This window comes from Macrotis lagotis, chromosome 2, assembly GCF_037893015.1.
Source record: "Macrotis lagotis isolate mMagLag1 chromosome 2, bilby.v1.9.chrom.fasta, whole genome shotgun sequence".
In the NCBI taxonomy this organism is placed as follows: domain Eukaryota; kingdom Metazoa; phylum Chordata; class Mammalia; order Peramelemorphia; family Peramelidae; genus Macrotis; species Macrotis lagotis.
In genome coordinates, this window is record NC_133659.1 from 337466213 (window position 1) to 337480122 (window position 13910).

The following is a 13910-nucleotide window of genomic DNA, read 5'->3' on the forward strand; positions in this document are numbered from 1 at the left end:
CCAGGGACCATGCTTTGTATAGAGCAAGAGCTGAATAAATGTTTGCTGACTCAATGAATGTGAAGAATGCAGGATATTTGGCTTCCACAGAATGTAAGACAGATCGTTAAATATATAGATATATCTATATCTACATCTATGGGGCCCACCTGTGGTTGTGCCTATGCACAAAAGAATCGACTCCAACCTGTTCAGACCTGAGATTAGATCAGACCTGCTCCAGTTGGTCTTGAGATGACCTAGGGTCTCTGTCCTTTGCAAGTGACACATTACTATTCCCTCCCCTGTGCACATTAGTATAATTGGGGGGGCAGAAGGGGGGAACATATTATTAGTGAATGGTATACAGGTGAGAATATTGATTAGAATGTAACCCTGACCAATGGCTGACAAGGAAAGGAACAAGCCTTTCAAACTGCATATAAGGTTGGACATTTTCACAATTCACAGCCTTTCTTGCTAGAAGAATTGGTCTTTTTCTACAAAAAAGTTTATTAATAAAGCTAATTTAATCACTATAATACAGAGGCAAGAGAGAACTAAGGGAACTAGAAGGAACCAAGAGTTGAAAACATCTAGGACAATGGGAAAAGGGGATGGGATTAGAGCCTATTCAGAGTGGAGCTGGAGCTGAGAACGCTGGAAGGGAAGCAGTTTGTGAAGACCTCCAGGAAGCCGAAGTGAGGGAAAGAATGGAAAGAGTGCTGAGGACAATATGAGGGAAAAAACTGAAGAATCTCTTTGAAATCGAGCAAAGCCCTTTCTGCTTGAGCTTAGGAACCTAACAGCGATGCAGAGGGCTGAGGCAGGATCCACACTGCCCTGTTTCTCAATCCAGATGGACCCTTTACTGTCTACCACTTGCTCCTCTCCCACAAGTGTGGGCTCTGTCTCTTCTGCTCCTGGAAGGGGCTGTCTGTTTACTGAAGATATTCTATATACCAGAGATTCTAGAAGTCTGTGAGCCAAGGGCTTCCCTGTCACAGAATAAATGTACTACGGTGCAGTCACAGAAATCAAATTATACAATGGAATTGTTATCATGATGAAAAGAATGAGCATGCTTCTAGTGCTATAAGTAAAGTGAGTCTTTTCCTACTTGGATTTCTGCTCTCTTCTCTACACAGCAAGATCCTGGCAGTGCCACACTCACCTGCATACAAAGAAGGTCGACTTTCTGCTAATCCTGGCACTTCCAAAACCAAGTAATTTCCATTCTTTTTCAAAATGACTCCACTCATATAGAACTCTCTGATTTCTAGTTCGGCATGAATTTCCTCCAGCCACAGCAGAGTAGCAAACTTATCTTTATAGTTGGACATATTCAGCAGCTGAAATAAACCCAGAATTTAGTTCAGAGAAGGACTCCTAGCATCCCAGTTAGTTTTTGCAAGTCTTTACATTTTTCACCCTCCCTCTCTTTCCTCCCCCTCCCTCTGAGAGAAAGCAATCTAATAGAGGTTATACATGTATAACTATGTTAAACATTTATCCATATATTTTTTTAAAGTTTTGCAAGGCAATGGAATTCAGTGACTTGCGGAAGACCACACAGCTAGGTAAATGTTAAGTGTTTGAGGCTGGATTTGAACTTGGGTCCTCCTGACTCCAGGGCTAGTGCCCTATCCACTGTGCCACTTAGCTGCCCCCAACATATAACTATATTAACCAAGATTCACTTTTTTAAAAATTAGAAAATCTCTTTGAAATGGAGTACAGCCCTCTCTGCTTAAGCTTAGGACCCTAATGGTGATGCCCTGGGGCAGTATCCACACTGCTCTGTTTCTTAATCGGGATGGATCTTTGCTGTCCAGCACTGGCCCCTCTCACATAAGTGTGGACTTTGTCTCTTCTGGTTGGGACTGTGTTTACCTAAGCACACTGTTCTAAAACCAGGGCCTTCACACATCATACTGTAGCTACTCTGTACTGCTGCTGCTCAACTCTTTGAGGTTTCCAATCTAGGGTATGACAGGTATGTATGATACCTGAAAGGCTGATAAAATAACTCTTGGTATTTGAAGTTAAAGAGAACCAGAAAAAATGTTCTTCCACTTCTTACTGCTATAAAGATATCATGCCATTTATTTTTTTAAATTTTTTTAGATTTTTCAAGGCAATGGGGTTAAGTGGCTTGCCCAAGGTCACATGGCTAGGTAATTATTAAGTGTCTGAGGTTGGATTTGAACCCAGGTACTCCTGACTCCAAGGCAGGTGCTCTATCCACTGCGCCACCTAGCCACCTATATATCATGCCATTTAAATAAGAGTACTGGGTGATGTGGGCAAAGAAGGACCTGGAGAGCCTCAGTCAACTCACTAGGTCTCACCTCCAAAGTCACAGAGGGACTGACACCTGCTTTGATGGAGAAAATTCCCTATACTAATGAAATCAGACAGCCTTCAAATAGCCTGTTTTTCAGTAAATAAAACCTACTCATCTATTCTATCCCCCCACCATGGCAATAAACAAAGAAAAACAAACAGTGTTTGCATTTAAATATATCACAGGCCAGCATAAGAAGTTAAATGGGAATTTGGGAGGACTTTTGTGGAAGCCATTGATGTTATGTGAAGGCCAGAAGATGATACAGAAAAAGGTTAGAAACTCACAAGTGCATAGAATATATGTATAGGATTGTATCCAATTTTATGGTAAGGTACTGTAAACACCCTATAAAAGACAAAAGAAATAAAAATCAAACTTCCTTCTCTGGTACAAAGGGAGGGCTGAAAAATTTTATATGGACTTTTTAGATTGTGGGGGTGCTGTGCCCCTAACCGCCCATAATGTAGAAAGAACTATGTGGTCAAATCTTACACTGGTCACTTCATCTGTTCTCCTATAGGAGGATCTCTGAACCTCTCATCCAGAATGCAGAGTCCAACTAAAAGAATTATAATCATTTAAAATGCCATCCAACTTTCCAGACTAGGCTAATGAATTAGGACACCAGTCTTCTTAATTTCACCAAAAAGAAAGTGGGGAAAGTTGTAAGCACTAAAGCAGAGGAAATGGGTCAGGATATTCATGAAGAACATGACTCCCACTCATCCATGAACTTGTTCATTATCTTTCTTTTCTGCGAGGTCCTCTTCAAAGAAGAAGGTGCCTCAGAACTTCCCTGGAAGTTCCATGCTGGACAGCTCCAAAAAGGACCTGAAGGACTTTTCTGCCAATTTCACCCAGAACACAGCCTTCCAACAAAGGTGCCAGAGGAGACAGCAGAAAGGTGCTGGAGAGCTGTAGGGCTGCCAAGTGAGATGGAAAATAAGACATGTTTGAGGTACCAGCAAGCAGGAGCTCATTTTTCTTACCTCTGCAAGCAGTGGTTGAAAAGTTAATATATCCAGTTGTTGTTCCACACATCTTTTTAGTCTATCTGGTATGGGATATTGTGGAAGGAAACTTGGCAACTGTCTTCTTAAATTCCTTAAAAATAAACCACCCAAATTAATAAGCAAACATCTGTATTCTTACAATGTTTTTTTTTTTTTTTTAGGTTTTTGCAAGGCAAATGGGGTTAAGTGGCTTGCCCAAGGCCACACAGCTAGGTAATTATTAAGTGTCTGAGGCCGGATTTGAACCGAGGTACTCCCGACGCCAGGGCTGGTGCTTTATCCACTACGACACCTAGCCACCCCTATTCTTACATTGTTAAGAGTATTTATTTTTTTTTGAAGTATTACAAATTTAGTCAAATTTCTCAAGAATATTTGCTATGATGTACTACTGTGGTCAACTGTTAGAAATGCCATAATTTACCTAAATTTCCTTCTAAAAGAATAAAAAAAGATAATGAATGGACACAAGGATTTATACGTCCATAATAACTTGAATTTAGGTTACTTCAAAGTTTACAAATCACTTTCCTCAAAAATAAATTTGAGGGGTGGCTAGGTGGCACAGTGTATAGAGCACCAGCCCTGGGGTCGGGAGTACCTCGGTTCAAATCCGGCCTCAGACACTTAATAATTACCTAGCTGTGTGGCCTTGGGCAAGCCACTTAACCCCATTGCCTTGCAAAAACTAAAAAACAAAACAAAACAAAAACAAATTTGAAAAGCAGATCCAGTGGTATACCTAATTCCATTTTACAAATAATAGAGTCATAGAGAGAATAAATGATGTAGCACCACTAGTGATTTTGAAACTAGGTTTCCTGGCTGAGTCCAGCATCTAGTCTTATTAGAAGAATGAAAAAATCAGGAGCAAAAGTAAAATAAAAAAGTTTTTCCACAAATGAAGACTATGGCCCCTGTGGCAAGGAAACCCTCCCCCCAATATGGGTTGGCCATGCACCATGACTTCCCACTCTGACCAAGTGGCTTCCTCCTCCTTGGCATAGATGGAGGATCTAACTTCATCATAGAAACCTAATAGAAGTGAACAACTGGGAAACTGGCCTAATGACTGACAGGTTGTCAATTTTTGCTCAGGTCCTTTGATTCTGTGGCCCCAAACAGCCTATCATTGGGAGCAGATCAAGGTCCCTGGGTCCCTCCATCTAGTGTGGCTCCTCCTGAGGGCAGGCAAACAGCAATACTTCCCTAAACAAAGAGCACTGTTCCAATACCTTTTCTGTGTTGTCACTACCACTGTTGTCTTGGGGGATGTCAGAACTTGGGTGGTTCTTGATTTTTTCCAAGAAAATGGCTCTGTGACAGCTATGAGTAATTCTTCTTCACTTACTACATTAACTTCGATGTAACGCCCAATAATGAAGTCAGAAAAACAAAGTAAAAGGAGGTCCATACAGCGGCCAGGATTTCTTGAAAAAGTAAGACAAGAAATCTACTTATTTCCCAGTGAGAGTATACAAATATAGACACAGGCACAATAAAGGTCATTATCAGTTTTCAATGGTATTATTTCCAATTAACTAAAATAGTCAAGGCAACAATTAGTCCATTCCCTAAAATGAAATATTTCAAACATAGGTTGTCTCTGTAATTAACATGTTATTCAATAATAACTGTTATTTGACTTTCATTCTCAAAGAATACCATGACATCAGGAAGATGATGCCATGACATGCAAGTGAATGGATTTGAGTGAGGGAGTGTGCACAAGTCACCAGCCTCACTTTCTTCTCTGGAGCCATCTGGTCCAGCAGTCAGATATGAATCAGGGCAACTAGAGATGGCCCTGGATGTGAGGCAATCAGCATTTGAACTCAGGTCCTCCTGACTCCAGGGCTGGTGCTCTGTCCACTGCATTATCTAGCTGCCCTTATTCAGTAGTTGAATGTTTGCTGAATAAGGAAACAAAAAAGTTTTTTGTTTGGGGACTGTGCAATATGACCAATGACTCTGAATGCTTATTGTGGCAGAAATAAGATCTAGGTTCATGGTATATACCCCTTTAATGTAATACTGAAATAGATGACTTCTTTCTATCTCTGCCCCAACAAAAATCACAGTATTTCAGAGCTGGAATGAACCTTGAGCAGATACTCTGTCCCATTTCCATAATACAACTGGCAAATAACTATCCAGCCTCCACTGAGAAGGCCTCAGTGTAAGGGGAACCCAAGAAACTTCCTTAAGAATCTGCCCCACTTTGGGAAACTCTTGACTGCTGGGAGTCAAGTCTCAACTTCCTCTTGGCTACTTCTCACCACTGCTACTGTTTCTGCTCTCCTGGGCTAAATAAAATAGGCTGATCCACTTTTTTTTTTAGATTTTTGCAAGGCAAATGGAGTTAAGTGGCTTGCCCAAGGCCACACAGCTAGGTAATTATTAAGTGTGTGAGACCGGATTTGAGCCCAGGTACTCCTGACTCCAAGGCCGGTGCTTTATCCACTACGCCACCTAGCCACCCCTTGATCCACTTTCTATTGACATCCTCTAGTGTTCTCTCCCACATTCTTAAGAAACAAAACCAAGAAATAAACAACTTTTCCCTCTCTCCCCATCCTACCCTTTGCAGTACCTTCAATCTTGCTATCATCCTATTTATGCTCCTCTTCCCAATACCATTATGTGCAGTGTAGTTATTATTTATTCTTATTTAAAGTTTTTAGGGTAGGGAACCCTCTTTTTTTTTTTTTTTTGGGTATTTGAATGTTATTGGGTCATTTCAGTCGTGCCAGACTCTTCATGACCTCACCGGGGTTTTTTATTTGGCAAAGATACTGAAAGTCATTTGCCATTTCCTTCTTCAGCTCACTTGACTGATGAGGAAATTTGAGGTAAAAAGGGTTAAATTGACTTGCTCAGAGTCACACAGGAAGTGTCTAAGGCTGGGTATGAGCTCAGGTCATTCTCTATACTTGCACTACCTAGCTTCTCTTTGCATTCTAGCACCTACCACAGAGACTAACACAAAGAAGGTACTTAATAAAAACTACATGATAAAATGAATGTTAAAAAAACTGCTTTCAAATCTCCTCAAACTAAAATTTTCACACTAATACTCCATACTCCTAACCACCTACCTGGCATCACATACAATCACGATGAACGTCTTTTTGCCTGGAGGAATTGGTACTTGTCCGCTATGTTCTGATCCTATATCCAGCTTCTCTAATGTATTATTTTCCTTTTGTTCATTTGGTCCTGTAGATGTAGGCTCATCTGGGGCAATAATGACTTGATCTAAAATTGAACCATCATAAAGCATTCTATGTCCTTAATAGCGAAACATGGGTCTGGTCTGCCAAAAATCTGCATTAACCAAAGCGTTAGGAAGACTGAACTGCCCAGTTAAAAGACTTAGAGGAAAACCTCCAGGAACTTTGGATTGTCCTCCCCCACAACCCCTCCTCCCCCTTCCTTCTCCAGAGTAAGAAAGGCTCACAGCTTTTAGGATCTATTCTGTTGGAAGTACTGGGAATTCAGATTTATTAAAGAATTAAAGTAGTATTCCTAAGAGAAGGGGTGGGGTAGGGTGGGATGGAGTGGAGTTGGCCTAGAATAAGCCTTCTCTGTCTTAACGTTTTGAAAGTAATTGACAAAGGAACTGTGTCTGTCCATGTGCATGGAACACATTTTTACTAGAATCAGAAGCAACTCTCCAGTATTCAATACTTCATATAAGAGCTGATTCTATTTTCCTTTGGGGAGCTGGATGAGACAAGATTGAGGAGTCTCATGAATAGGGGACTTCATCCCCTCTGGTGAAGGATGGAAAAGGTCTGGAGAACTTGGAATTCTATGCTATCTTTTGTGATGCAATATGTTCCTTAGAGAAATGTACTGAGGGGGAAACTTGATAAACACAACACAACAAAACCCTAAAGCTAAAAGCAACATTCCATTAAACAATAAGACTGCACCTGGAGCACGCTCACTGGAGTCCACAAAACTGCTATCCAATGACTGGCTGACGAGGTCTCTGGTACAGTGAGAGGGTGTACTGCTGTTCTCTGAACAACTCTCTTTGACTTGTGCAGAAGAAATGGAAGAAGTTACTACTGGGTAACTTTGATCTGTATCAGGCATTTGAAATCGAAATTGTTTAGATTTTTCCCATCCAGCTAATCTGCAGCTGACCAAGCAATGCGGCACATCTCCTTTATTCCTAAAATAAAAGAGAATTAAAGGTGAACATAAGATTGCAAACCTAGAATTTCTATCACTAGATAACATTCCTGTGAGCTGAAACTTGACTTCTATTAAGTATCTGACTGAAGAAAGGTGTGTGGTCTTTTTTAGGTACAAAGGCTAGGAATGAGTATTATTATTATTATGGAATTTGGTAAAATGCAAATATATATAAAGGTTTTAAAAAAGCTGCTGAGGATTCTTAAACTATGTAAAATTTAACTCTCAAACTTACTCTATCCAGATGACCATATTTTTACTTTCTCCCTCTTTAAGGGTTCCAAAATTTGTCATTTTTGTAACTTCAAGGCCTCCTTTGTTTTTCAAGAGTTCAGTTCCACATGTCTCATCAATTCCAACTTCATTGATGATATGAGTTTCTCTGAAGTAATCAAAAACATATAACAAAATTTTACTAGCTTTAAAAACAAAAACTCAAAACCAAGCTTTTTGTTTGTTTTTGTTTTTTTGCAAGGTGATGGGGTTAAGTGACTTACCCATGGTCACACAACTAGGTAATTATTAAGTGTCTGAGACTGCATTTGAACTCAGGTCCTCCTGACTCCAGGGCCAGTGTTCTGTCCACTATGCCACCTAGCTGCCCCTAGATTTAGTTTCCTAACCTACAAAAACTCTTTTCTGATTGTCAGATGACAAAGCTTCAAAAAGGAGTCTCAATACTCCTCAATGGTCACCATTTTGAGAGATTCTTAGGCTCTATCAGAGAGTCTTAGGAGCATCACAGGCTTGGAGAATGAAGCGCCAAGAGATCAGGATACGACCTGCACATTTCAAAGGGACTAGCCTAAAAACAATGTGACTTCAATGTCATTTAGTGGCATCAATGCAGGAAGCCACATAAGGGTACAAATGCTTACCCATTAAAAGTATTTTGAAGAGCAAAATGACATAAAACAATTCCCACTAAAGGTTGAATGGTTTTCTTTTTAAAAGTGAACAAAAGGGGATGGGGCTAGGTGGCGCAGTGGATAGAGCACTGGCCCTGGAGTCAGGAATACCTGAGTTCAAATCTGGCCTCAGACACTTAATAATTACCTAGCCGTGTGGCCTTGGACAAGCCACTTAACCCCATTTGCCTTGAAAAAAACCTAAAAAAAAAAGGTGAACAAAAGAAATTTCATCATTATCCATCTTTTCTACCCAGGACTCATCCTACCTCTCATCTAAAACCTCATTGCTTTGCTATAGTCACTTGACACAAAACCACAAGGAAGGAAGGAAGGAAGGGCCAGCAACACTGAATAAAGACCAGTGCTTGGAAGTCCTAAGCCAGACCATCTAGAGATGGTCTGGCTACCAGTAACATTTCAAATTGACTCCTACATAGTTGCCCCTCAGCTGTTATATTTGTCCATTTCAACCCACCACCTCATTTCATGAGCTTCTGAAGTCATCTCCACACTTCCCTTCTCTTTACAATCCATCCCCACCCAGATACCAAACGGAAATTCCTCAATCACAGACAAATCTGATCACATCAGCTCTTGGTTCTCCAGGGCCTCCATGGAAAAAATACAAACTGCTCAGAACAGTTCTTTCCAGCCTGACCTAACCTCTCTTTCTACTTCCCTCAACACTGCAGCCACACCAGCTTACCTGCTGTTCTCCTAAAGAGACTGGCTTCTCTTTTGCACAAGCCATCTGACTCATACAAGAAATGTCTTCCTTCCTTTCTTTCTTCAAGGCCCCTCAAGTACCACCTTTACAGAAGACCTTTCTTGATGATGTTCTAGCATAGATTTGTCCTTTATTTACTCATACGGCTATTACATTTCCCTGTCCAACCTAAGCTCTTAAGGACAGGGCCTCTGGGTCTCTCTACTGAGAGGCAGAACACTGCCTGGCAGCTTAACAACCCAGCCAACTGAATGGAAAGCACTCCCAATTAGCAGGAAGCCCATCATGAAGAACTGCTAATTCTTACCTTTCGACAGGGGCCATGCAAAGAGCACGCCAAATATAGCAGGACTGGTTACTCTCCACCACCACCACATTGACCACATCAGATTTTCGGGGTTTATAGCCCTCAGGAAGTCTCAGGGAATCCAAGGTGAAAAAGATGCTATCATCAATTACCCCATTTCTTCCACAGAGACTGGAAATGCAAACCTGTAATTGTTAGAATGGAAAGAAAAACCAGGCCAAATACTTGTAAGAAAACACATCCAGCTATTTAAATGTTCATTTGCTCATTGGGTACCAGAGAAACTGGGATGTGAAGAACTGGGTCTCAGGAAATTAGACTAGACTCATCAGACTCCCTGAGGTCCTCTCTGAATGCCAGTTCGATTTCATAATTCACCTCTAAAACTAGCCCAAGGATTGTGCTATTCTAATGACAGGAGTCTTAAGATCAATCTAAGTGGGCAATGGAAATAGTTTGGTTTGGAAGGAGTTACTCTCTGAACACTATACCAAGAAAAAGCAGAGGGGAAATCTGCTTTCTCACAACTTCCAAGAGTTTCCTAGTTGAATGGAAACTCAGGGATCTGCCAGTCCTAAACAGGACAATGTCAGCTTTTCTGGAGGGTGGACTGTGACGTTACCTGATCTACTCGTTTGTATCTTAGTGGCTTCACAGAAATTGCCTCACTGTTCCACGTTGCTGGCTTAATGAAATATTCAGCTTGTACCCAATCACCCTTACAAGGCTCAAAACCTAAAAGTCATGAAAAATACATATATTTTAAAGTTCCATTACTGTAAAATGGTTTAACAGCTGGCATTCATTTAGGAATTTATAAAAAAATATTTATAAGCTGTGTTCATAATACTGGCCAAAAGATCCAGGGAGGTAGGGTTAGACAGTGGGTCCAATCTGGAAAAGAGGCAAGTATAGATGTTGTTCAAAGAGGTAAGCTGACCCTTAGTTTTGATCCAGATGAATAAGATTCAGAATATTGCAGCTGAATTCCTTCATTTTACAGATTGGAAAAAGAAGCACAAAAACAGTTAATGTATCTGCTTGAGGACACGCAACCAATAATTTGACCACAAGTTTTTTAATTCTCAGTGTATATCATACGAAAAAAGTTAAATGTGTTGAAGAAGGCTGTACTGCAATGGGGGGCGGGAAGAGAACACATTTTTGTTTCTCCATAGTAAACTTATAAATTACTTTTCACTATGGTACTATGCTGCTAGAATCCTTATTAGTCTGTAAGCCACGTGAGGCCAGGATATGTCTTCTATGAAATGTCTCTCCTCCAGTAGCTAGTAAAGGACTCTGCCCCCAGTAGGTGCTTAAAACTGTCTCCTGAATACCAATTTGTTAGATCTCCACAGCACCAGCACACAGGAGGGGACATTTCCATATGCTAGGAGGACTGGGCAAGAAACATTTACTGATCACTTACTATGTGCCAATCCTGTGTTAAGTTCTATAAACACAAAGAAAGTGAAAATAAAATCCCAGTTCTGAAGGTAGGGGGAGGGGAGAGAAGAGGCATCTGCATGCCATCTTCTAGCCTGGGAATAATGGAGAAAAAAGTCAATGGAATCAAAGGAGTGGGGGCCATGAGCAGGAAGGAGGGAACATGTCTGATGATCACCAATTAAGTGAGCCATAACTAAAGCAAGGTATTTATTTTGGCTGAGGAAATGCAATCTGAGACAATTTACAGGCAAACAGGGATGCCCTTGGAGGGAAGGGAGAAGGGGATTCTTAGAGGGCAGAGTTGGGAAAAGAACAGAATGACAAACTGCAGTCTTGGGAGTGCTGCAAAGGGATTACAAGAAAAAGAGCTAGACATGGGACTGGCTAGTGAAAAGCTGCTGGGCAGAGCAGAGAACTGACTCTGGCCTGGGCACCTTTCCCTTAAAACAGAGATTCTGAGGAGCAGAGGGGAAATGTTTGCAGCTTGCTTCTGAGACGCAAGCCACCTAGTGCAGTGGATAAAGAACCAGCTCCGCCACCTGGACACGAGCTGGGCACTGGATTCTGGACAAGGCTCTTCCCTGTGCAAGGCTTAGGCAATTCTCTAAGAGCACTGGTCTGGGAACTTTGCTAATTGGGGAGGTCCCAATGCCAAGGAAATCACAATCCTTAACACTATAATTCTTTAGAATACCAAAGCGGGAACTTATTTGAGCAGCAAAGCTCCCTGAGCCATGCTCCCAAAGGCTAGCACCTTTTGTCCAATCATCTTTTTTTCTAACCATTTATCAAGACTGAAATGGAAAGGAAGATCCACATGTTATCACTTTCTAAAAGAATAAATGCTGCCAATACCAGGGAAAGGGACTTTCAGAATTAGTTAACATTGATTCACTATCAAGGAGGTAAGGTGACTCATGGTTTCAACTCAATCATTTTCCCTTGGCTTCCTCTTTTATTCAGGCCCCTCAAGTTCTCAGATGAACATACATGAAGGCCACACTACCATCCTCTCAGCCCATCTTCCATCCACTCTGTGTGAACAGCCTTTTGCCCTGTGTGTCCCTCCTTAGACCAGAGGCTCCTTGAGGGCAGGAATTGTGTTGTTGCCTTTCTTTGTCTCTCTAGTCTGGCACACAGTCAGCACTAAATAAATGCTAGATGACTGACTGGCAGGAGCACATAAGCAATGCATCATTTTTTAAAATTTATTTTTATTAAAGGTATTATTTGAGTTTTACAATTTTCCCCCCAATCTTACTTCCCTCCCCCCATGGAAAGCAATCTGTCAGTCTTTACTTTGTTTCAGCAACACATCATTTTGTGGGAACAGGTGCCAATGTCCTTAAAGCCTTTTGAGGATCCACATCAATGAGTCAGCAAGTATTTATTAAGAGCCCAGTCTGTGCTCAGCAGAGCATCTACCAAATGAAGAAAGAAACCAGTCACTGTCCTCCCAGAACTGATCTAGACAAGTCTGTGTGAAAGGACGGTCACACAAACAGAGAAGCCTGGGTGATCCTATCCTTCTTCCATCATGCTCTTTGCTGAGGTCAACATCGCCCCCAGGAAAGGGTTTGAGTGAGGATGCTCTGGTCTGATGCTGGATAGGGAGGTGGGAAAGGTATCCCATGTGGCCTGGGGAGAGGGAAGTTCCAGAGGAAGCTGGGAGTGTGGCCACTAGAGGGAAGACTGTTCCAGCCAAGGAGAGAGGAGGGGCTAAGAGGGGAAATCAAGAAGTGTCCTCATGGCAGAGGGAGAAGTACTAGCTCAGATCAGGCTGTCTGGGTCAGGAAAAAGAGGTCACAAAGTGGCTCCCCCAGGGCCTCAGAACAGGACACCAGTTTCAAGAGAGGGCAGTAAAAAAAAAAAAAAAAAAAAAAGGCCTATCTGGGAAAGAGGGAGTTTCCCAAGGATGAGCCCTTCTAAGACCTTCCCAAAAGTAAAATGGCCAAGCTAGGAGAGGCATAAGGGCCCCAAGCAAGGTTCTCAGGGAGGGGAGAGTTGACTCCCAGACCAGTAAGACTCATCTCTGCTCCTGAAAGCACTCCTAGTGGACAGAGAGCCAGCAAGGGGTTTATTGATCCCAGGTGCTGATTTCTAGACCCAGAACCAAGGATTCACTTTACCACCCATTCAGTCCCTGTCCCAACCATCTCTTCAGCATCTGCCTGCTACTGCTGCTGCTTCTTACCTGCTGTTCCCCAGCAGGACCAGGCCCTCCACACAGCATCCCTGAGTCGATCCTGTGAGTCCTAGGAGCCTCTGGAATTCCTGCCCTCAGTCACTTACAAGCCAACCCATCAGTTTTATATCCCAGGTGCTGCCGGGTCACCACTGTCTTGTGTTTTGTGTTCCCCTGCTAGACCCTAAGCGCCTCAAAAGAAGGGATTATATTAAGCACAGAGTGTTTAGTAACTGTTTCCATTCATTTATTCATAATATAGAAGAGCTCTGGAATCTACACATATCCACATAGAAAACTGCTTGAAAATAAGAAGATGCTACCTAGGAGTTCCTAAACAGTGGTTTGTCAATTCTTTAAAAAATATTTTGACAAATGTATGAAGAAAACTGGTTTCCTTTATAATCCTATTTATTTTATGCATCAAAAATATTTTTTCTAGGAAGGCCAGAATCCCTTCATCTAAATGAAATTTAGAAGCTTTCTGGTTAAAGTGTAGAAAATGAGAAATGCATTTAACAACCAAGGCCAAATACAGAGAAGACAACCTATTAGGAGTTGGAAGACAGAAAGGTGGGAAATCTTGGTTCCTCTTCCTCCTGGGATTCCCATTCCAAGAGGTGGGGGTGATGGTGGAAGGTAGGTAAAGGGGCTATAAAAGCAGGGGAAGCCTGGCCCTGTGAGCAGGGATAGCAGAACCATTTAGTGGAGGAGGGGGGCCTTCCAAATGAAGGTAAAATGAAAAGAGAGGCCCAAGCTTGTCTGATACTTGGAGGACTA

General features: G+C 41.8%; 1 protein-coding gene across 5 annotated transcripts in view; it reads right to left on the bottom strand.

Annotated features, from left to right (window-relative positions):
* The window catches only part of MOV10L1 (Mov10 like RNA helicase 1), a 72663-nt gene that overhangs the window by 44310 nt on the left and 14443 nt on the right, over nucleotides 1-13910 (bottom strand). For 4 of the 5 annotated variants that reach the window (XM_074227226.1, XM_074227228.1, XM_074227225.1 and 1 more), the window contains exons 4-11: nucleotides 10116-10228; nucleotides 9494-9678; nucleotides 7784-7930; nucleotides 7281-7525; nucleotides 6441-6600; nucleotides 4578-4772; nucleotides 3319-3433; nucleotides 1154-1331 (exon numbers count right to left, since the gene is read on the bottom strand). In XM_074227226.1, coding sequence (XP_074083327.1) covers nucleotides 1154-1331; nucleotides 3319-3433; nucleotides 4578-4772; nucleotides 6441-6600; nucleotides 7281-7525; nucleotides 7784-7930; nucleotides 9494-9678; nucleotides 10116-10228 — 1338 coding nt within the window. Of the gene's footprint in view, nucleotides 1-1153; nucleotides 1332-2613; nucleotides 2675-3318; nucleotides 3434-4577; nucleotides 4773-6440; nucleotides 6601-7280; nucleotides 7526-7783; nucleotides 7931-9493; nucleotides 9679-10115; nucleotides 10229-13910 lie in introns of those variants that run through there. The other variant, XM_074227229.1, reaches the window with a different exon arrangement.